At 43.5% G+C, this 24,642-nt stretch overlaps 1 protein-coding gene across 50 annotated transcripts in view; it reads right to left on the reverse strand.

Moving 5' to 3' along the window:
• KIDINS220 (kinase D interacting substrate 220) overlaps positions 1 to 6,298 on the reverse strand; it is a 97,904-nt gene extending 91,606 nt beyond the window's left edge. For 22 of the 50 annotated variants that reach the window (XM_081483445.1, XM_081483431.1, XM_081483430.1 and 19 more), the window contains exons 1-2: positions 6,140 to 6,298; positions 456 to 599 (exon numbers count right to left, since the gene is read on the reverse strand). In XM_081483445.1, the coding sequence (XP_081339571.1) occupies positions 456 to 563 (108 nt within the window). In that variant the 5' untranslated portion in view covers positions 564 to 599; positions 6,140 to 6,298. Of the gene's footprint in view, positions 1 to 455; positions 600 to 1,311; positions 1,552 to 2,940; positions 3,982 to 5,748; positions 5,952 to 6,110 lie in introns of those variants that run through there. The other 28 variants (XM_081483434.1, XM_081483420.1, XM_081483421.1 and 25 more) reach the window with 5 other exon arrangements.
• Between the last annotated feature and the right edge of the window lie 18,344 nt (positions 6,299 to 24,642).

Genomic DNA, 24,642 nt, shown 5'->3' on the forward strand with positions numbered 1-24,642 from the left:
AAGGAAGACAGCTGAGGCTCCAATAAAGAAAATATTTCAAAAAGCCCTAATAGTGTCTGGTTAATCTGTTTTTTCTGGTTTATCTTTTATGGATTAGAAGCCCTTCTAAAGTTTTCTAGAAATACTTTTGATTTCGGTAGTAATTCTTGAATTATTCTTAAATAGTGATTATTCTATCTGGAAAAAAAAGTCAACCACAATTCTCAATCATAAATCATTAATTCAATGTTCAGTCATTTATAGAAGTTCAGGTGTATTTCAAAGGTACAGAATTCAAAGTACTTTTTTTTTTTTTCAAAGTACTTTTAACTGTGAGAAGTTATGTTAATATTACTGAGGGTGAGAACTATGTATTTCTTACTTATCTTTACCCTGTTAGCACAGTGCCTTGCACTTACTTAGTAGGTAATCCACAAACATTTGTAAGAATTAAACTCTAGAAACTTGGGTCTTACCTCATTTCTCTCATCAACATCTTTGCATTTTTCAAGAAGAGCTTTCAAAGCAGGAATGTTTTCTTCTTCTACATAATTTATTACACTCTGTGATATTAGAACTGACATTTTCACAGAAAGCTATAGTTTTCTTTATTCCAATACCTGTTAAAGCAAATTAGACAAAATACATGTAATTTGGGATTGGGAAAAAAAACAGATACTAACAACTATATCTTTCCTAACCTTAGGCTTATACAAATATACCTCCACTGGCAGGAGTGAAAACAAGGCCCCGAAGCTCAGCTGTCAAAATGTCCAACCCCCTCTTCCCAAGACTTAAACTCATCTCACTCTTAACTCTTTATTGTTGTTCAGTCACTAAGTTGTGTCCAACTCTGCAACCCCATGAATTGCAGCACACCAGGCTTCCCTGACTTAACTCATCCACAACCCCAAACTCCAGCTCCATCCCCCAAACCCACCCCTCATCACCACCCACAAACAAGAGAAAGCACTCCACTGTTCCCCTGCTATATAATCCCAATCAGTAAATGGCCACTACAGCTCCATCCTTCCAAAGCCAAAACCTTAGAATTATCGATGACTCATCACCTCCTCTTACACTCTACATTCAATCTATGAGCAAACCTTTTGGTTCTACTTATAAAACATATTTCACATCTGATTCCTACTCACCACCTCCATCACAACCACCCTGGCCCAGTCACTGTGACCTCTCACCTAGATCCCAAATGCTCTCCCTACCTCCCTTTTGCCTTCCTGATGGTCTGTCCTCCACAAGGCAACCATAGATATCTTTTGAAAATGTAAGCTGGGCCAGAGCTTCTTAAATCATCATATTCATCAGAATCACCTGGAGAGCTTGTGAAACAGATGCCTGGGCCCTTCTCTCGGAGATTCTGACAAGTAGGTCCAGGTGCAGCCCCAGCACCTTTAACAAGCTCCCAGGTGATGCTACCATGATGGCTGCTGACTGAAGAATCACACCTTGAGCAGTACTGAGTCAGATTCCATCCTTCCTTGCTCAAAGTCCTCCAGTGGCTTCCCAGAGCCCTCAAGGTAAAAATCGAATGTCTGACCTTGGCCTAGATGACTGTAAGTGACAGGGTGTTAACACAGCTGACCTCATCTCCTACCCCTCTCCCTCACCGCGTCACTGCTTGAACACGCCAAGCACTGTGCCATGTCCAGGCCTCTGGCTAGCTTTTCTGTCTAAATTCCCCCTCCACCAGACCTGCACACGTAGGCCTCTCCCACATGAAATTAATATGAATATAATTACAGAGACCATGTGCACCCTAACTTTTAATTTTACACCTGGTGAATCTGGTTAAGGCATAGAAGAGAGTTCTTTGTACTGTTCTTACAAGTTGACTGTAAGTTTGCAATTACTTTGTAAACACACACACATATGTCTGACAAAGTCCTTATTTGGATCAAATATTTTTTCTCAGCACAACATCCCACAAGACTAGAATGAGTAAAGAAAAGTAGTAACAGACATTGACCAATTATTAAAAAAATTGAAAATCTTAGATTTTCAAATCTTGTTACCTCTCTCCCCAATCCATTATGTGGATTGTATGTATATCACCTTAAGACACATAAAACTTAACAGTCATCAGTCATAGATAGTACTAAGATTAAGACTTCAGACACAGATTCCTTCAGACTAAGATTAAGCAGAAAATGGTAACAAAAGTTTTTATAAAACCAACCTAGAAATTGAAGCTGCACGCCTTAAGCTACTAGAAAGATACTCTTTAAACAAATCTAGTAAGGAAAGATGATCTTTATTATATAATTCTGAGAAAATGCATGCAATTCTACACTGCTGTAATTAAGTAACAGTCCAATCTAACAGTAGTCTGCTGAAAGGCTATAATCTGCAACACACTGTGCTTCAGATTATCACTGGTAAGTTGAACAATACACTATTCAGCCCTACAGAGTCTCGGGGCTCTTTAAAGTACTGGAGGAGAAAAGGGGTATTGGGGGAAGAAACAGCCAAAATAAAATTGGTAAAATATTGATAACTGTTGGCTGGACTTGGGGTATGAGTACGTGAGGGTTCATTAGGTTAGGGGTCCCTCACCCTTATACTGGGGCCTGTTGGGAACCAGGCCACACAGCAGGAGGTGAGCAAAGGAAGCTTCATCTGTACTTGAGGCCACTCCCCAGCACTGGCATTACCACTTGAGCTCCACCTCCTGTCAGATCAGGGGTGGCATCAGATTCTCACAGGAGCGTGAACCCTACTGTGAACCGTGCTCACGAGGGATCTAGGCTGTGGCCTCCCTATGAGAATCATCCCGAAACCATCCCCCACCCTCTGGGTCCATGGAAAATCTGTCTTCCATGAAACTGGTCCCTGGTGCCAAAAAGGTTGAGGAGTGCTGCAATAGATGCTGCTCCGCTTTGTGTATTGGGGGGGGAGGGCAGAAACTAGGGCAGACCTTACACATCGTTGAACATGACATGCCTGAAATCTGGTAATCTCTGCATTCATCCACCCGTCGCTTCTTTACTGTTAAATTTCTTAATAGGAGCAACTTCACAAGTCTCACCTTCAAAAATTCAGAGGTACCTAAAACAGTTTCTTGTGCATATTAAAAGAACTGATAAATTTTGTCTGAACTGAATATGATCAAGTCACATCACATTTTATTAACTGAATAGGACAAAACCATCTGCCACAGCTGACAGTTATAAAATGACTCCCATCAGCCAGACTTCTAACAAATCAAGAGTTTAATTGCATGTGTGCCCATAAGTCAGATGATGTTCTTGAAGGGCCCCATCCCTCCCTCAGAGGTTTCTTTAAGCTCTGCTTTCCCTCTTAAATGAATCCTTTAAACAGGTTCTATTCTCACCTATCTCAAAACACACACACACACAAATCTTTTCAGTTCAGTTCAGTTCAGTTCAGTCGCTCAGTCGTGTCCGACTCTCTGCGACCCCATGAATTGCAGCACGCCAGGCCTCTCTGTCCATCACCAACTCCCGGAGTTTACCCAAACCCATGTTCGTCGAGTCGGTGATGCCATCCAACCATCTCATCCTCTGTCGTCCCCTTCTCCTCCCGCCCCCAATCCTACCCAGCATTAGGGTCTTTTCCAATGAGTCAACCCTTCGCATGAGGTGGCCAAAGTATTGGAGCTTCAGCTTCAACATCAGACAAATCTTTTAAACAGGTTCTATTCTCACCTACCTCAAATACACACTATTCTCACCTATCTCAAAACAGACACGCACACATACACACCCATTCTCCACATGAGAGCATCCTCTGCTCGTCACTCAGAAATGACCTGTCAGCTTCAAACCATTCTCCCCTTCACCTTTAGAAGACCAGGATCGTCCCCTCATCCGGACAAAGGTCCCCTCATCTGCACAAACTCAACAAACTCGTTTGCCCAACTCATCCCACCACCCCCACGCCCACTGCCTCTGCCCAGAGACAGCCTAGAGGTATCAATTTCAAAGTCCCTTCCCCCAGGGAGGTCTCCCTGACCACCCACCCCCTTCCCAAACCAGCTTAGGGCCTGCTCTCTCCCTCCTTTCTCTACTACCATCAGCCATATCCAGGAATGAGCATATGAGGACATATGACTGTTCAAAAAGATAAGCTTAGCCAATCAGATTCCTCTCTCTAAACCTGGAAATTAGAAACCAGATACCTAGTCATTACAGACCAAGAACAAAATGTTACTGTTTTGAGGCACAGAGAGAGGACTCAACAGATATGAACCGAGAAGACTTCTCCAGAGAAAACAAATGAGGCCGCTGAGAGAGCTACAGAAGGTGCGAGCTGCTTTAGATCCCAATTTCTTGCTGATTCTCAAGTCAATCCTATAAATTACCTTTACCCTGGGGTAAAAGAGTAAATCTCTGTTCTGAACAGCCTTCTAAACAGCCCCGACTAACACAGTAACAGAGAAACTGACAAAGAACTTGAGCAAAAGCAGGGAAGAGGGGGATGGACACTCACATGATCCCAGGAAAAGCTTCCCCCAGTAGTGTGTGCCGCCCAGAATCAGAACCCTAGAGACAGTCAGGGAACCACCAAAACAGCCTACGGGAGAGGGGACAGGTGGTAGGGATGGAGAAGAAATGAGAGACAGGAACTCGAACAGGATAAAATCCCCCATACTGGACCCTTCGACCTACCAAAATATCTAGAACAAAGATTTTGGATGTAGAAATTTTAAAAATTATGTGACTGGAAATGAAAGACCAGGTCAAAGATGACTAGATACCAAACACCGGTGATGGGAAGATGGTGGTCCCATTAACAAAAAATAAAGCAAAGTCAGGAGAAAGTTTCAGGACTTTCCTCTGCTTGGTTACTGCCCCCTCCTTCCCCACCACCCTTGCTAGGTGAACAAGACCAGACTGAATGTGAAGTGTTCCAAAAAACCTCAGTTGGAGAATCCACCCAGGATTAGGAAAAACAAATCTGGAAATCACTCAGAGTGTAAAACAAAGGTTCTCAAACTTGTATGCAAAGTTGCTGGGGAAGCTTGTCAATACACAGATTCCTTGGGCTTTCCCCTCAGTAGATCTGGGGCCCCGAAATTAACATTTTTAACAAGCACCGCAAAATTATTCTGATGAAGGTTTCCATGCTGGTAAAGCTAGTGAACAAAGAACACAACCTTGCCGCCGCATTTCTCAACCTTGGCTCTGCATCAGATCTCCTCAGGCGCTTTAAAAAAAATTTAATGTCTCACTCTCAGTGTTGTCCAAGTTGAGGCAGTAACAAAACGCATTAGAATTACCTGTCGGAAGGTTGAGGTGGGGGATGGGAATCCTGAGCCACACCCCAGGTCTGCTGAACGGGAATTCTGAGGGTAAGGCTGAGAAAGCCACATTTTTAACCGGTGCCCCTAGCGGCTACCAAAGATGGCTCCATAGTTATTAATAAAAGAGGTTTAAATAATAGGTTTAAACCTTTCTATATGTCAAAACAATCCAAACGAAAACTAACCGAACACCAGTGGCTGACAAAGAAGTCGCTTCGCTATAAAGAAATCATGGAAGCATCGTAATCAATGGCTCGCTGATACTTAGCTGAAATAACGGCCTGCAGTGGACAATGGAGTAACGGAGGCCGGTGAGAAAACAAAAAGCGAGAAAACCCAACCACCACGCCCTTGGAAAGCCCAGGGAAAGGAACCTGGGACGCCTGCCTTCGCGCGATCGGTCAAGGTTGTTCTCGAGGTGGTGCTGGGTGTGCCTGCGGCTGCCCTGAGAGAAACAAACGAACCAAAAAAAAAAAAAACCCCACCTGTGTCACACACATTCCCCCATCGCAGTCCCAGGAGAGGCTGACCACCTGGGACAGCAAGTCTGAGACCTTCCCAGCGCCCCCGGCAGGCGCCGACCCGCCCGGAGAGCCAGACCCCGCGCCCCTGCGCCCTCGCCCGCCCCCAACCTTCCCCGACCCAGACGCGCGCCCTGCGTCGCCCCCTCCTCACCCGCCCACGCTCCCTTCCCCACATCCGGCTTCACCCTTCCTCAGCAGGCCTTCGCTCCCTCCCCGCCCGGCCGCCGCCCGCTCTCCTCGCTCGGCGACATCCCCCTACAAACCAAGGCTTCTTTCCTACCGGCCTCGCCCCCCTCACCACACACACACACATACACACACACCGCTCCTCCCCGCGGACCACCACGCTGACCGTCTCACAACCTGGCCCCAGAACGGCGCCCGCCGCTTGGGCGGAAAGGAGCCGCTTTGCCGCAGGTGCTGTCAGAAGACTAGAAAGGGGGTGACGGCGACTTTCGGTGCATTCCCCTCACCACACCCGGCGGCCATTTTCAAGCTATCGCCTCGAACTGACAGATCACGTGACGCTGGGCTGCGGGGCGGGGTGACGGGTGGCCACGCCCCCTGCTGGCCGCTGGGAGCCGGAAGGAGGCGGGGCTGAGGGCGCCGGCGGGCAGGTGCCGTGGAGGCAAGCCGCCCTCTGCATTTTCTCTCCAACCTCCATATAGATGTATTTTGGCAAGCGCCCCAGACAGTATATAATTCATCGTCACTATCACTCTTCATATTCTGGCGACTTTATTATCCCTGCTCACCATTATCATCAAAGCTTATGCAGGGAAATAAACCGCAATCTTTAACTTCAAAGGACGCTACAAAACACATTGCCGGCGGAGGCCAGCTGAAATCCCTCCCGAACCCAGAGCCCCTGCGGGGTCTGTAATCCTGGCGCCCAGAGCCACCGCCTGCCCGCTTTCTCATTTCCCCCCCTCCGCAATACCGCAGCCCAGGCTCACCCCGGCCTCCTCACAAGGGACTTCTGACCTGCCTGCGGCCAAGCGAGATTGACAGCTTTTCCACTCACAGTTACCTTGACCACTGCCTCCTAGAATGTTCCCTTCCCTGGGCTTCTGTGACTCTGATTCTCCTAATTTTTCTCCCATTTCTCTAGCTGCTCCTCTCACATTTCTCCTCCCTCAAATTGGTTGATTGCTTCCAGGGTTTAAAGCTCAGCGCTGGAATTGTCAGCTTCCGACCTGGTGTGATTCTCTCACACCTGGTGTGACCCTGGTGTACTGACGCTAGCAGGGGACCTGCCTCCTGTCTCCCTCCACGACGACAGGAATTGGGAAGATACACACCACCTCGTCTGCCCCTCCCTGATGTCACCCAGTCAGCCCACCGCCTGACTATAGCCACTTTCATCACCCCTGATCTGCATAAAGGCTTCAGAAGCTCCCCAGCAGGACTATATCAAAAGCCCCCAATTACCCTCCCCTGCCTGTGCTGGCGCCCCACTGTTTCCCCAGGAGATTGGGGATCATGTCGCTTGGATTAAACTTCTCAGCAGCCTTCAGTTTCCATAGAACAAATTCCTGAATAGAACTTAACACACGAGGCTCCCCTAGAGCTGGCCCCTGCCAGACTTCTTGCCACCCTACTGTCCACCACTCTCCCCTGCCCCCATCCAGGCTGGCAAGTTCAGTTCCTGGAACATCGGGCCATACTCGGTCTCATCTCCACTTTGTTTCCAGAGTGCTGTTCTCTCTCCCCCCGGATATTCCTCTTCACCTCTTGTCCAGCTGAGTCCGACAGATGAATTCTTTTTGTCTTATAGGAGGCAGTCTAAGAGGTCCCCTCTTGTGTAGCTTTCTGTGTGACCTCAGGAAGAGTTCATCATCCATCTTCTGTATTAACTTCTTAGCCTACAGTCCTGGGGCACAGGAGGTACTAGAAAGTATGTGTTAAAGCATGTTTAGCCTGTCTCTCCCCCACTATAAGTTCACTCCATCCTTATTCCACACCAGTTTCCCTCACCTAGTTTAGAGTAGTGAGTGGCCTTGGCAAGCCTTCAAGGAAGAAAAAGCACAATTTAAGACTCCATCACACACTTTAGGTGCCCTCTCATGGTCCCAGGCATCCACACCTGATGTGGGACTGGATGTTGACTCTTTGTTGGTTTTTTCCATAAGTTGTCAGATTGATTCATTAGGAGATGCTTTTCAAGAATGCCCAAACTTGGTACATCAGAATCATCCTTAGTTCTTTTTAAAAAAAATCAAAACTTGACTCTTGCTGGAGATTTTTAAAATATCTCCCTAGCTGATCCCAATGAAACATCATTCTCAATCTTCAGTTTTGTCCCAGTGTGTCCAGATAAGTGATTTCAAATCTGAATGTCCTTTTTCAATGTCAAACAATCTTTTGAGGACCTGCACAGGAGAGCAGGTGGCCTTTTAGTAGGACTGTTTGTGAGAACAACAGGGGAACTGGAATCTGTGGTTTCATAGGGATCTATGGCCCCAGTATGGGAGCTGGGGCTTTCCTCATATTGAACCATCTGAAAAATCAGCAAGGCATTTGACAGGCTTTCTTTTGTTGTTATTGTTGTTTTGGTGTTCTTTTCTTTATATTTTAATGAGTGCATTTTAATATTTTGGTGTCTTTTGCTGTTGTTGTTCAGTCACTCAGTTGTGTCCGACTCTTTTGCGACCCCATGGACCGTAGCACGCCAGGCTTCCCTGTCCTTCACCATCTCCCGGAGCTTACTCAAATTCATGTCCATCCAATCGGTGATGCCATCCAACCATCTTATCCTCTGTCGTCCCCTTCACCTCTGCCTTCAGTCTTTCCCAGCATCAGGGTCTTTTCTAATGAGTCAGCTCTTGGCATCAGGTGGCCAAAGTATTGGAGCTTCAGCTTCAGCATCAGTCCTTCCCATGAATATTCAGGGCTGATTTCCTTCAGGACTGACTGGTTTGATCTCCTTGCAGTCCGAGGGACTTGCAAGAGTCTTCTCCAACACCACGGTTCAAAGGCATCAATTCTTCGGTGCTCAGCTTTCTTTATAGTCCAACTCTCACATCCATAGATGACTACTGGAAAAACCATAGCCTTTGACTATATGTACATTTGTTGGCAAAGTATTTGGTGTCTTTTGTAATCGTATTTATTTTATCAATCTAAATATATTGTGAGAAGAGAATCGTAGGTCTTATCTGTCTGCCAAAAAGTACTATAATGCAAAAAATGGTTAAGAATCCCTGACCAGCAATATTAAAAATGAGATGAGGCTCACTAGACTTCCTGACACCTTCTAGGATACCATGTGTTAAAAAGCTGCACTCTCATCTCTCAATGGTTAAATTTGTTTCCAGCGTTCCCAGTACTGGGAAAATCCAGGTGGCTGTGCTTCTAAGAACATTGTCTATATGTTAAGCCTTGCCTTTGAGGTTTTTTTTAACATTCTGAGCTACTCTTGAGCACCGATTGGTTCTTCCCTATGGATTTTGACAGGCTTTCTGGATGAGTTTGTGGAACCAAAGGGAAAATGTGGATTGTGTATCAGCAGGTGGAAACTGACAGGTCTCCACGAGGTGTATGGGCTGGGAAATGATCCCTCGGGGACACAGGGATCTCGAGTTCCTGAGCACTCCCCCTATGGAAAATCTCTTTGAGAAGAACTGCCCTCATGACCTCACCTTACAGCCTCCCTCACCACTGCCACCCCCAGCCCCTTCACCCTGTAATCTCTCACTCCAGCAGCACTCCCTGGTTGGTGAACCAGCTGCTCCACAACAGGCCCAGGGGGCTGGCTTTAGGCCGGCTCCTGCCCTCCAGGTATGAACCACGGGGAGTGACAACAAACCAGTACAACCAGGATGCCAATCTTGGGGACAACTGGAATACAACGGTAGGTGAGAGGGTGGGGGGGACAGGACGTGGTGGTTGTCCAGCTTAGGTTGTCCCAAGCACCACACCACCACACTTCGGGGGTTGTCAGTCAAGAGCTTTGCAAACTGCAGTCTAGAAGTGGGACATTCCTTCTCAGACACTGACAAGACAACTGCCCACGCTGCCCAAACCCCCTCCCTGCCTCTTCCTGCCAGGTAAAAATCCTGAAAGTACTCAGTGTACAAACCTTCCTTTTAGGAATGTTTTCAAAGCAGTCCAAATGACAGCCTGTAAAGAAGCTACTAGAAACAGGCTTTCCTTTAGTGAATATTTGAGTGGAGGAGGAGGGTGGGGTTCAAGGATGGCAGGAAAGTGGAGGAACCCTGGAAGGGGAATGGGTTTATGGACTAGGGCCCCCCTTCCATGGGCTTCTCAGGTGGCACTAGTGGTAAAAAAAAAAAAAAAAACCCCACCTGCCAGTGCAAGAGACATAAGAGACATGGGTTCAATCCCTGGATCGGGAAGATCCCATGAAGGAGGACATGGCAACCTGTTGCCCTAAAGGTCCAGGACCAAGCAAAGAGAATGAAAACAGAACACGAAATCTAGCGCAATGGGTCGGGGTACCTGCAACCTCTATTGGACTGAGATGCAGAGTCCACTCTGAGTCCAGCTTTTATTCCTAATTGCACTACAAAACTTTCTTTGATCTATCTTTCCCAAGACACTACACTGACATAATCAAGATCTCCTTGTTTTTACCCCAGGCCGTTTCCTTCTGGGATAGTCTCGGGAACAGTCAGCAAGTGTGTAGGCTGTGTTCATGCCTCACGCCAATCTGACCCGGTGTTCCAAGGTCCACGCTTTCATGATCCCAGTCATACTTCCTTCTGGGTCTGGCCTTAGGGTTGTAACAAGGCTATTATTCTAAGAAAAACATGAAAAATAATCATCAACACAGTTTCTTGATATATGCTGTTTTTCCAGGTGCTATTTCTACGAAATTTCTCAAGGCTGTGAAAGTACATTATTAGAAATTCCCACTACAGCAACCCACTCCAGTATTATTGCCTAGAGAATCCCATGGACAGAGGAGCCTGGCGGGCTACAGTCCATAGCGTTGCTTCAAAGAATTGAACATGGCTGAAGAGACTTAGCACGCACACACGCCTCCCCTCTATGGCAAGTCTAAACTGGGGAAAGGAGAAACCTTATATTCAGGGGTTTTATTAACAGTCCAGATTAAGCATTTCATTACTTAAATAAGGATTTTTAATGACCAAACGTGATTAGGTGATATTCGATGATCCAAGACTGAAGAGAAAAGATTATGAAAATTATAAGACCAATCAGAAATGTTGTCCAGGAAGCAAGAAGTAGACAAGGAGCATTTACAGGAGCTGTCCTCGGGAAAAATAAAGTGTTTTTCTTTTTTAATTTTAATTCCTTTTTTTATTGGAGCATAGTTGATTTACAATGTTGTGTTAGTTTGCGCTCTACAGCAAAGTGATCCAGTTATACATATATATACATTCTTTTAAATATTCTTTTCCATTATGGTTTATCATAGGATACTGGTAAAGTTCTCTGTGCTCTACAGTAGGACCTTGTTTAAAGTTGCTTATTAACTCCACCGTAGCCCATTCTTCTCCATTTACATAGTGGTTACATTTAGTAAATTTTATCTATTGTGATAATAAGTATTTTCTCACTTCTGCCAAATGCCGTTGACTCCTTTCATATTTGTGGGCTCAAACCCTCATCTTGTGATGATATGATGGTTGTAAAAATAGAACTGAAATGCTTTCTCCTCAATTTTGTTTCAAATGGATCACTCTCTCTGTTGGTCTTTTTGGGGTTTATGTAGCTCGCCTAAATCTTTCTGGCAAAGGCATCCTAAGGGTTTCTTGCTTCAGAATCACTCAAATCACTTCAAGACTCTGGCTTTCCCACTTGTCATGTGATGTTACGGAGAGGGAAGAACATGAGTTAGCTTTCAATTCCTCACCGCTCTTCCCATCAAGACTGTAATTTTAATCACACTTATATCTGTTTCAACAGGATCAGCATATTGAGATAATGACTTCAGCAGTCCAATCTTTTCACGTGGTTTCAATTTCATTGTACATCAGATTTTCCGTGGAAATCTTAAGAGGTTTCACACACCACCTTGCTTTAAAAAAATGTTTTTCTTTGACTAAAAAAGGAATATGTGTTCATTATAAAGTATTCAAAAAATACAGAAACATTTGAAGAAGCGATCTCCCTTAACTTACCACTCCTTAAAAAGAGATTTGAAACAAAAAGGCCAAGGAAATCTGAATAAAGTGTGGACTTTACTTAACATTGGTTTATTATTGTGGCTAATGTGAGATGTTAACCATTGGGAAACATGTGGAGTACATGCAAACGCTATACTATTTTTACCACACTTTCTGTAAATCTAAGACTATTCTAAAAAGCTTAGTATATATATATAAAGTATTTGGTATGTGCTTAGTCACTCAGTCGTGTCCAATTCTTTGCAACTCCATTGACTATAACCTGCCAGGCTCCTCTGTCCATGGGATTCTCCAGGCAAGAATACTGGAGTGGGTTGCTGTGCCCTTCTCCAGGGGATCTTCCTCACCCAAGGATCAAACCTGGGTCTCCTGAATTGCAGGCAGATTCTTTACCAACAGAGCCATCAGGGAAGTCCCAAAGTATTTGGTATACACATATATAGAATAAACTTTTTATTTGAGAACATATTTTTGCAATGTTCAGCACTTCATTTTTATTCTTTGCTGGATCACACAACATAGAATTCATCAGAATCTCTGTGCTTTTAGGGCAGAAGCCTGTAGCAGTCAACAGGGCTGAAGCCGTAGTAGTAAACATTACTACAAACTAATTACAGAGCAGAGAGTCTATGCAGGTTAAGGGAGGAGTTAGGTTGCATGTGCATGCTCAGTTGTGTCCGACTCTCTGCAACCACATGAACTGTAGCCTGCCAGACTCCTCTATCCATGAGATTCTCCAGGTAAGAATACTGGAGTGGGTTGCCATTTCCTCCTCCAGGGGATCTTCCCTACCCAGGAATCAAACCTGTGTCTCTTGCATCTCCTGCATTGCAGGTGGATTCTTTACCACAAGCGCCACCTAGAGGAGTAAGGACGTGAGTTAAGATCACTGGATTGAAGTATGCATTGTGGTGTCAAAGAATTGATGGGGTCTGTCTACTAAAGGGAGTGAGACAGAGAGTGGGAGGTGGTTGGGAGTGAAAGGCAGGAAATGGAGACTGTTGATGATAACAAGATCTAACGCACATCTACAATGGATCTGAGTAGAATGGGGGCTGGATCATGGGAGGACAGCTGGGCAGGCAACCGGGAGGCCAGAGTGTTGGCAGGCTCTTCTCCAAGGATAGTGACATCATCAAGGGTCTTGTGTTGGAGAATGACAATAACCAGGCTTTAATCTTTTCAGGAAGCGACAGTTAGAACTGGACATGGAACAACAGACTGGTTCCAAATAGGAAAGGGAGTATGCCAAGGCTGTATATTGTCACCCTGCTTATTTAACTTATATGCAGAGTACATCATGAGAAATGCTGGGCTGGAAGAAACACAAGCTGGAATCAAGATTGCCGGGAGAAATATCAATAACCTCAGATATGCGGATGACACCACCCTTATGGCAGGAAGTGAAGAAGAACTAAAGAGCCTCTTGATGAAGGTGAAGGAGGAGAGTGAAAAAGTTGGCTTAAAGCTCAACGTTCAGAAAACTAAGATCATGGCATCTGGTCCCATCACTTCATGGGAAATAGATGGGGAAACAGTGGAAACAGTGTCAGACTTTATTTTTTTGGGCTCCAGAATCACTGCTGATGGTGACTGCAGCCATGAAATTAAAAGACGCTTACTCCTTGGAAGGAAGGTTATGGCCAACCTAGATAGCATATTGAAAAGCAGAGACATTAGTTTGCCAACAAAAGTCCATCTAGTCAAGGCTATGGTTTTTCCAGTAGTCATGTATGGATGTGAGAGTTGGACGGTGAAGAAAGCTGAGCGCCGAAGAATTGATGCTTTTGAACTGTGGTGTTGGAGAAGACTCTTGAGAGTCCCTTGGACTGCAAGTAGATCCAATCAATCCATCCTAAAGGAGATCAATCCTGGGTGTTCATTGGAAGGACTGATGTTGAAGCTGAAACTCCAATACTTTGGCCACCTCATGCGAAGGGTTGACTCATTGGAAAAGACCCTAATGCTGGGTAGGATTGGGGGCGGGAGGAGAAGGGGACGACAGAGGATGAGATGGTTGGATGGCATCACCGACCCGATGGACATGGGTTTGGGTAGACTCCGGGAGTTGGTGATGGACAGAGAGGCCTGGTGTGCTGCAGTTCATGGGGTCGCAAAGAGTCGGACACGACTGAACGACTGAACTGAACTGAACTGAATCTTTTCTAGTGGGGAGTGAGTGACCAGGGAAGTCTGTTGATGGTGGCAGCAAGGTAGGATGACATGAGCTTCTAAACTCTGGTATTTTAGGAAGAAAGCAGGGGTGATTGTTTACATATGCCGGTGAGGAGGGAAGGTACCCACCCTACCTCCAGGCCCAGTGATGAGCAAGGGAAACCAGCTACCATTTGTGAAGTCTGCCAGGGAAGTCACGGCCTGGGTTTTCATTAGCACAAAAGGTGGAGGAAAGAGTTTGAGGAAATAGAGGCTATTTTACCAACAATGTGCCATGAATCCCAGGGTAGTGGCAGACTGGGGAGAGAGTCGGTGGTGGACTGTACAGAACTGTAGGGAGATAGATAGGTTTTCCATTTTAAATACTGATGAAAATAGAGATGACTGGGCAAACATAAACATATTCAAATGCTATAACTCTGGATGTAAAAGACACTTCTATGCACTCACCATGGCAGCATGAAGCTCAAATTGTTTAGCCATCTACAGAGGAAGTTGCACCAAAAAGCGCCACCACGATATACTAAAAATAATTACTAAGTTGTGGCTTATAGGTCCAAATTCCTAGTGGAATAAAATGTCAGGGGCACATGATTGTTGGCATAAAATTCCATAGTTCTTCACTGTTAGTCAGTTTCCCCCTTAGCAAACTGATTCAGAGAGTCAGATGACAGTCATCTGGGTAGTTTCCTTATATTGGATCTGTCTTGAATCATTCCATTGTCTATTTATCTGTTCTTGATGAAAGTTGATACATGTTTTAATACATTTTATCTATATATGGCCTGATGTGTCCTTGAAATAAAATCACTTTCAGGGCCCAGTATAAAGCCAGAGAAGCAGATGTGACCTACTCTCTTACTGCTTCACATACATTTATAAATGAACCTGACAACGGATTTTCTGGGTTTTACAGGGTGCAGTAGAATTCAGTAAGCATGTGGCTTATTTAGGGCTTCCCCAGTGGCTTAGTGGTAAAAATATCTGACTGCAATGCAGGAGAGGCAGGGGATGTGGGTTCGATCCCTGAGTCAGGAAGATCCCCTGGAGGAGGACATGGCAACCCACTCCAGTGTTCTTGCCGGGAGAATTCCATGGACAGAGGAGCCTGGCAAGCTACAGTCCAGAGGGTCGCAGAGTCAGACACGACTGAAGTGACATGCATGTGGCTTATTTAATCTGCAGCCTTCATTTCTCTTTTCTTGTTATTGTCCTTCTAAGTAAACTTATTAGGTGAAATAGGGAAAGAGAGATACAAAATATCAGTGAAAAATGAAGCTTACAAAATTATTTTGTAAAATATATCTCTTCATCTAGCAGTAGGAAAAAAAGACTAGAAATAACACCAAAATATGAAAATTGGTTGTCAGTGACAGAAGGATGGGTGTTTGACTCCTTTGAGTGCATTTTACTAGCTGTGTGGTGCCTAATGTAAAAGGTGGGGACGATCAGTTAGTGTAGGTATGGAGGAACCGATGAGTAATTCCTAATCTGAAGGCTTGGATAGAAAACATTTAACCTTGTCTACAAAACACCTTCAGTCTGTTTTTTATTGAGGTATAATTGGTTTACAATGTTAATTTCTTTGTCCAAAAAAGTGATTCAGTTATATTGTATATATATATAGGGCTTCCCAGGTGGTGCTAGTGGTAAAGAATCCATCTGCCGATGCAGGAGATGCAAGAGATGAAGTTTCGATACCTGGGTCAGGAAGATCCCCTGGAGGAGGAAATGGCAACTCACTCCACTATTCTTGTCTGGAAAGCCTAGTGGACAGAGGAGCCTGGCGATTATGGGCCATGGGGCCACGAAGAGTCAGACACAACTGAGCAACTGAACACACACACGCACACACACACACATGCATATATATATATATATATATATACATTCTTTTGTATATTCTTTCCTATAGTGGTTTATCACAGGATATTGAATATAGTTCCCTGTGTTATACAGTAGGATCTTATAGTTTATCCAAAACACCTTTAGCCTTAGTGTTATGGTTTTTGGCGTACTGTAGATTTTCTAAAATTAATCAAATTCCACAAAACTTCCTTGCTTTGTGTAAAAGGTAATTTATTTGTATCAAGAACTATAGATTGCTTCAGTTTAGCACATATATAGCAATGTTTGCCTTTCTAAATGATTCTGTTTATACCCACACCTGAGATGTACGTGCCTTAAATGTGGCCTTTAGTACGTAAGCATCTTGATACATTTGTGTCTCTCCTATGCTATGTGGGGACTTTGGGACTCTATCCTTGTGTCAACCACAAGTTGCGGCCAGTAATAAGGGTCCCTGGGAATGGAGGTCCCATAGCTAAAGGACTTAGTTTGTTAGTCTGGAATAAATGCAGATAATTCATGAATTTGCATGTTGTTCTGCATTCGTCACCCTACCTCCTCCTTTGGCTGTGCAACTCTGAAGAAATATATATTATATATTAACAGTGACAGCACTGAGTGAGGAGGGTAAGGTACATAGGAGAATAGAGAACCTGTGATGGCAAGGTTCAGGAAGAGCTGCCTGAAGAAAAGCATCTCATGTTTGATGCTTAGCATTCATCTTAGTGAGCTTCCCAGCTGGGGCTAGTGGTAAAGAATCCTCCTGCCAATGAAGGAGACTTAAGAGCTTAAGAGACTCCCCAGACGAGTTCGATCCCTGGGTTGGGAAGATCCCCTGGAGTAGAAAATGGCAACCCATTCCAGTATTCTTGCCTGGAAAATTCCACGGATAAGAGGAGCCTGGTGGGCAGAAGAGGCAGCCAGGCTACAGTCCGTGGGGCTGCAAAGAGTCGGACACGACAGAGCGACTGAGCACCCTCACATTCACCTTAGTGCCTGGCACACAGCACAAGCTCACTGAACTTTCCTGACTAGTGATGGGGAGGCTGCCCCTCAATGACGAAGCAGGAGTTAGTGGGAAGGGAAGGGTGTGGAGGATGTGGTGTAGATGGGACTTCTGGGTAAAAGGGGCAGCAGGTAAGGGGCAAGGGAGAGAGATTGGAGGAAGGATAATGACCCAACCTGACTCGAGCAGAAGGTGTCTTAGCCTGTTCAGACAGCTGTGACAAGGCACCAGAGACTGGGTGGCTTACACACAACAGAAACTTCTTCATCACAGTTCTGGAGGCTTGAAGTTCAAGGCCAGGATGCCAGCACGGTCAGATTCTGATGGGAGCCCTCCTCCAGGGTGCAAATGGCCAACTTTTTGCTGTTTCTTCACACGGTGGAAGGGGCAAGGGAGCTCTCAGGGGTCTTTTTAAAATTCAATTTTATTTTTTTATTGAAGTATAGTTGACTTACAATGTTGTGTTAGTTCTGGGCATACAGCAAAGTGATTCAGTCATTCATATGCATATGAATATTTTATATGTATATGCCTATGTATATTTTTTATGTGTATATATATATTCTTCTTCAGATTCTTTTGGAGTCTTTTGTAGGGGCAATAAACGATATTCATGAAGGCCTGCCCTCATGACCTAATCACTCACCCCAAACTTCACCTCCAAAGACCATCACCTTGGAGTTAGGATTTCAACATGAACTTTAGGGGACAGATTCAATCTATGGCACTGTACTGGGAGAGGGTAAATCAGGAGAGAGAAGCATGCTGAGGGCTAAGCAGGGGTTATTAGATCATGGAAAGTTTTGAGTTTATCACAAAGGCTTTGATTAACAGTTTCATTTTTGAAGCAGGAAAATAAAAATCCAATCCGTTGACTTCAGAAAGATGACTCAAGGCCACATTTTAGAGACTGACAGCTGGAGGATGGAGGACCAGTTGGAAGGTCGTTGCTATGAGCTAGGTGAGGAATGGGGAGCCAGGGCTGGTAGAAATGGAGCCACTTGTCCGGGACAGAGGACACATGGGGGCTGACGACACATGATGGTGGGCAAGGCAGAAAGGGTGAGGGGATGGACAGGCTTCTGACTTGGGAAACGAAGGAAACAGTCACGACATTTAATGACCTGAGCAGGGCAAGAGGAATCACACGTTTTGGGGGTGATGGAACAGGATGACAGGTGTGGATGTTCTGAGTCTGCTTGTGATTTCCAGGTGGAGATATTTAGCTGGAGTTGGGAGTGAGGGGTAGTTAGGGGACAGAGGTCTGAGCTGAAGGTAGGACCAGCTCAGAGGACCTATGTGAGCAGACGAGTGTGTGAACTGAAGCCAAGACGAGGGATCTCAGCTGACTTAAAGACAATTCTCCAGAGGCAGGAGGAGATGCCAAGGACAGTTTTACAGACACTGAGAAAAGAACCCCAAGAGAGTGGTCAACATAACCAAATGCAGTGGAGATTGAACGACACAAAAAGGTATTAACCACCCCATTCAGTAAGAGCAAGAATCGACCCTTGCAGAAGTGGCTCAGTGGGTGTTGGGGACAGTTAAGAAGCAGGGGTGCCATGCTGACTCTTCCTGTAAGATTTATTGTAGAGGTTCAGGATTGTAGGATGGATTTCCAGTACTTGCTATTTTATCTTTCTATAGCCTCTTCTTGAGGCTGATGACTCATGCATTAAAAAAGCATGGAGATAAAACAGGAACTCAACTTTCTGGGCGACTGGCAGCCCCTCTGACCAATTGGAAGGGCCTCATCTTCTCATGGCTTTCAGTCTCAGGATGCTGGGCAGCTGACTTTCCCACTGATGGTTATCAACAGCAGGTGGCTAAGCTCAGATCCTAGGCCTGCTTTTCGAAGACTGTGGTCATGCTCATCCTGAAAGAAAGCAATGGCAATGGGTGAGTGGCACCCCTCTCCTGGGCAAAGAGCGTCCAGCTGTACCCTGGCTGGTGGATCGAGCCCTACCCTTCTGCTGGGAGGAGTGTCAGTCTGGGCTAAAGGACACCATGGGTGTCACTTGGGATGATGCAATAAAAAAGAAGACTCAAGCACAAAGGCAATGACACCCACTTCAGTACTCTTGCCTGGAAAATCCCATGGACGGAGGAGCCTGGTAGGCTGTAGTCCATGGGGTCGCTAAGAGTCGGACACGACTGAGCGACTTCACTTTCACTTTTCCCGTTCGTGCCCTGGAGAAGGAAATGGCAACCCACTCCAGTATTCTTGTCTGGAGAATCCCAGGGATGGGGGAGCCTGGTGGGCTGCCGTCTATGGGGTTGCACAGAGTCGGGCACGACTGAAGCAACTTAGCAGCAGCAGCAGTACCTCTTTCTCAGCCCAATAAAACGCTTCCTTGCAAAGCCAAGTGCCAACTCCTCTGTGCCTGTTCCTGCCCCCTGATCCTGCCAATAGTTCTTGCCTCTAATAAAGCATTTACCATATTATATGGTGACTATTTATTAGCTCTTCAATGGCAAGGACCTGATTTATTCTTTCGTTACCTAATACATTGGACTGGAACTCATTAAATAATTGTGCAATGAAGAATTGAGAGAAAAAATTACAAAACCTCTTACAATGTTCATCTATAAACAAGAGGAGTCCTGTTATTTACCTGGCCTCCCAGTCTCTCCTCACTTCCATCTATAAACAAGCGGAGTCCTGTTATTTACCTGGCCTCCCAGCCTCTCACTTCCATCTATAAACAAGGGGAGTCCTGTTATTTACCTGGCCTCCCAGCCTCTCCTCACTTCCATCTATAAACAAGGGGAGTCCTGTTATTTACCTGGCCTCCCAGCCTCTCCTACTGTGAAGTGAATCAAGTTACCTTCACTGCTGAACCTGTCAGGACAAGCCAATGGAGGTACTATGTTGGCGGGCAATTCCTGGTCATGGCTCAATTTCACGAACCTCCAAATGGGGTCATTAGAACCTGCCATCACTGCCTTCCAGTAAGAAAGGACTGAAACTGGACTTACTTGTAGGTATTCATCTAGCATCTCTGTACAAAAGTACAGTGTAATATGTTTTCCCCACAGCTGTCCAAGACCACGTCTGCAAGAGCTGGAAGTGCACTCCAAAATTCCCTTAAGTCTGTAATCACGGTACAGAGACCGAGTGGCTGTCCCAACACCCTGCTTCACAAAAGCAAAAACCAGATCCAGATACAAGTGCAGTGGACATGCCAACAGCAAGACTGCAAAAGTCAACTTTCTTGGTAATTGAGGACAGGCAGCATCTTCCTCACTTTGCAGTTTGTTCTTTATAGAACATAAAGTCGCTAAGTCATGTCCAACTCTTTTGACCCCATGAACTGCAGCACGGCAGGCTCCTCTGTCCTCCACTATCTCCTGGAGTTTGCTCAAGATCATGTCTGTTGAGTCAATGATGCCATCGAACTATCTCATCCTCTACTGCTATATACTACTAACCTAAAGTGGTTCTAATTGCCTCCCCAAGTGTTTATAATTGACAATAGTTTCTTTTGAATCTTTTAACCAGTTAAAAAGTCAGTGACTCCTGGGAGTATTACCACCCAGTTGAAAAATCCTTCAATGAAGAAAGACCATTACTTCTCATGACCATTACTTCTCTGATAGTTCTAGAGACTGAATTTAAAGCCTCTGCAATTAGCAAACACACACATACATATTTTAAACTACTGTTTAATCATTTTTAAAGACACACAAATTAGAAAAAAAACATTTAGATGTTCAGTTAAAAGCATCTTTGAAACCCAGCAATAAGCTACCAGTGCAGCTCTTGGGACGCAGACTAGAAACGTGTGGTTATGAAATATCACGTCACAGTGTAACGGACACAGTGGTAGTTTTCATTTACCAGACAACAGGAACTAGTTCATGGATCTGTCAAAAAATAACACTTCTTTTAAAAAATACTTTGGAATCATAAAAACATAAAGCACAGAACACCATGATCTATTTGTTCTCCCCCAGGGACGGCAGGCGAAGGGCTTTGAATACCAGCTGCTGGAGCTCAGAGCCCCTTGTGTTGGGCTGACAATGTTCAACTACTCCTACGCAGACATCAAGATGCAACCTTTAAAGGAAGGCAGGAATGAAATCACACATTTCCACTCTCTACGGAGGAGGGTTTCTCTTGTTTTGCCACAATTATTTTTACTTTCATTCCTATTGCTTTCCATCATGCTCCTGCAGGTCTGGGGAGACAGCTGTGTACAGGTGACTGAAGATGGAGCGAGTGTGTGCTAGACATTTGATTCCTCTGTCCTCTAATAAAAAGTCAGGAGCAAATGTACTTTGATGACAAACCCGTAGATACAGAACCAGAAATACTCAGTATCATAAAAGAAGCATATCTGAAATTCTTTACATGTGTAGGCCCTTTAGTAGGAAAAAACAAAGAGGAATATTAACAGAACAACTTCTCAAAGTTACTCCAGCACAGAGACTGGGCAGGATACAGTCATTTATGACTCCAGTAAAAGGCAGCCAGTCACTTTTTCCATTTCAAATGTGTTATTAAGAAAATGGTTAGTTATTCCACTGATGGTGCTCTGTAACTTTTGGTTTTCCATCATTATTTCCATCTTTTTATAGTAGCAAAATTTGATAAAATGTGACTGCAGACATGGTTATGCATCACCGAGTAAGCTTTAGATAGTCATTTTGCATGGATCTTTATACTCTTATTTATAGAACATAAAGTCTCGGGGGGGTTTGTTTTGTTTCTTTGCTTTATAAAAGGTGTACTGAAAGAAGACAGTTAAAATGTTCTAAAGGCAAGACAGATTAGTTGGCCTAAAAATGTGTCTTTAGGCTCCATTTCAGAAAGTCGTCTCAATCAATGACCTGTAGAGTCAGTTCTTTACTGGGGTTTGCATAATGTTAAAAACCTCTTAAAATAAATATTATTTGAAAATATATAAAAACATTATTAAGCAGCCCACCAAGTAAAATGTAATTGGCTGCACGCTCTGTACAAGAGCCTGAAAAAGCAGCTTAGTCATTGATTCTAAGAGCAGTCCTACAAAATGCCAATGTGGAAAATTTCATTTAAAATTTTCTTCTGTAATAAATTACTATAAATAGATTTGACTATGTGGTGCTGAAGAAAAACACCTTAGAGACCCTCTGCATCATAGGCTTGCAAATCCACATTTCAGAGTGGCATTTCTTTTTAATGTCAATCTTCCTCTTTCCAATAAGGAGTGTGCCCTGATACACAAGCACTTTTACAAGGAAGGGCTGTAGAAGGAAGAACTTCAGCATCTAACCTAAGTGTAAAACGATCAGGTGTTTGTTAAATGTACACTGGGTTAAGTGTAGCTTTATTAGGTCCTTGAGGGCAGTTAGGATTACATTTCACAGTGTTAGTTAGAATTCTGCACCTCTGTCAAATCTGGTATAATCAACTTCAGCCAGGATGGACTATCAGTGGCTGAATAAAACTCCACAAAATACTGGTTTATATCTAAAACTTGAGACAAATGCTTCTCTGACACAGTAATAAGAGGTACCATTCTGAAACAATTATTCTCTCAAGTAATTTTTTTTTTCTTTCAACTACAATGCAGAACTCTTCAAATCAATAAACTAATAATTTAGGACAACTTAAAATAAGGAAACAAAAAAAGCATAAATGTCCAGAGGTGGTCATGAATTTACAAATGAAATTTACAACGTATACATTTTAAATAGGAAAGATTTTTGTCCCATATGTCATCTAGTCCTTGAATAAAAGTATACATTTTAGGATTATTTTAATGGCAACATTTTAAAGTAATTATTTTCTGTAGTTTAAAATAAGGTATAACTAAATTTTCTTTAAATGAAATAATATTTGAGAAGTTGGTAAACCCTGTCCAATAAAACTGTCAATTCTTATAAAATATTTTTTAGCATATATCTTCTTCAATTGTACATAGCACAGACAGAAACCAAAAAAGCAGAGAAAGCAAAAGGAGAAAATATTTTCTTCAGTGGACACTATTTCATTATGAAAGCTTCATTTTAAGGGCTGCATTCAGTAGAAATGGAATGCTACCATGCCTTCTGAGTTAATGGATGGTAAGGTTTTCCTCTGTTGCCTCAAAAACCTTTTGAAAAGTCAGGGCTTTGAGCTCAAGTTGTCAAAGCAAATGACCACAGAGACAATCCTGATGGTGACTCTTACAAATGCTGCAAATGGTTTCCAATCATTATAAACACAACTGCTCATAAGCTTTGGGAAACCACTCTCTGGGCTTCTTAAGGAAACTTCCTCTGGAGAGCAGGTCACATGTCCAAGTCACAAGGCTCCCTGATGACGGTGCCTGATGAATACCCAGATCTCCTCCCAGGATGATCACTGCTTTGGTGTGGGTTACCTCTATTTTTAATTTATATATGTATATGTACATATATATATATATATACACACACACACACATATATAAAAGTTTAACTTCTCTTATTTTATTTTTGGCTGTGCCACACAGCATGCAGGATCTTTAGTTCTCCAACCAGGGATCAGACCCGTGCCCCCTGCACTGGAAGCTCGGAATCCTAACCATTGGACCATCAGGGAAATCCCTTACCTTCATATTTAAAAACCATTCTTTAATACTGTGATTTTCCCCCTCAAACCTGGTATCTGTGGAAATCCTGTATGTGAATTTCACATAGTGGGAATCAATTAACAAAAATACTTTTTAACCAAAAGTATGGTGGAGGCATAAGTGGTGGCTCGACATTTTGGAAGCCAAATAAACCTTCTCTATTATACTGGGTATTTTAGAAGCTAAATAAATTTCTTCAATTACCCTGAGCTCTGATTAAAAATGTTTATTTTAAAAACTAAGAAAAAGCCAGTTGTAAAATGGTGACAGGTGAGATACATCAAAATAAATTAACTGCTATGGTTTCAAAAAATAAAACTGCGGGAAAAAGAATTATTTTGTTCATTTTTTCCCTGAGTAGCAAAATAATAACCGAAAATATAACTGGAGTGGTTTCAAGATAACTGAAGAATGAAGAAATAATATAAATATGAACTGAATCCTGTTGATTAAAAAAGAAGCAATCATATATTACAATGAATCCCTTTAACATAGTAGAGATACACCAGTTTTCAATTCTTCTACCATAATTAGAAGTATTAACCCTTAAAACACTTCAAGTAGATATATTCAATTTATAGAGCACAAAAAGTCTCTTCTTGAGGAGGAAGGTCAAGCTAAGAATCAGAATTTTTTAGTTTGTTTTCTAGATTGCATACTTACAATTTCTCCAAAATTAAAGAAAAGCTATTCAAAAACCCATGTCATTCAGAAACAACAATCTAGATAATCCAGGGGGATGGAAATTAGTCGGACTGTATATATATATGATGTAGTTATCTTCAAAGTAATTGGAAAATCCATCAATCACCTTGCTTTCTAGATGGTAGCGCTATGATAACATTCACTGAGCAAAAAAATAGCTAAGAGTGATACTAGGTTTACAGGCTGAGAAATAAAATATAATCAGGTAATAGAACTAAATCATGATTATTTGTTAATGGCTAGGCAGGCTGAACAAAAAGAGCTTTTATTACACTTTCTTGTTTTCATTTATGACATGCCTAGACTTGTCTTTTGATCTCTAAATTTGTTTAATTTTTCTTAATAGTGATCAGATTCTCTGCAGTATTAAATGGAGGAGGCATGGTACCGGGTTGGGGTGGGAGGAGCAGATACTTTCCATGAT

The sequence above is a fragment of the Giraffa tippelskirchi genome, chromosome 4 (genome assembly GCF_054371585.1).
Source record: "Giraffa tippelskirchi isolate mGirTip1 chromosome 4, T2T-mGirTip1v1.2.pri, whole genome shotgun sequence".
Taxonomy (NCBI): domain Eukaryota; kingdom Metazoa; phylum Chordata; class Mammalia; order Artiodactyla; family Giraffidae; genus Giraffa; species Giraffa tippelskirchi.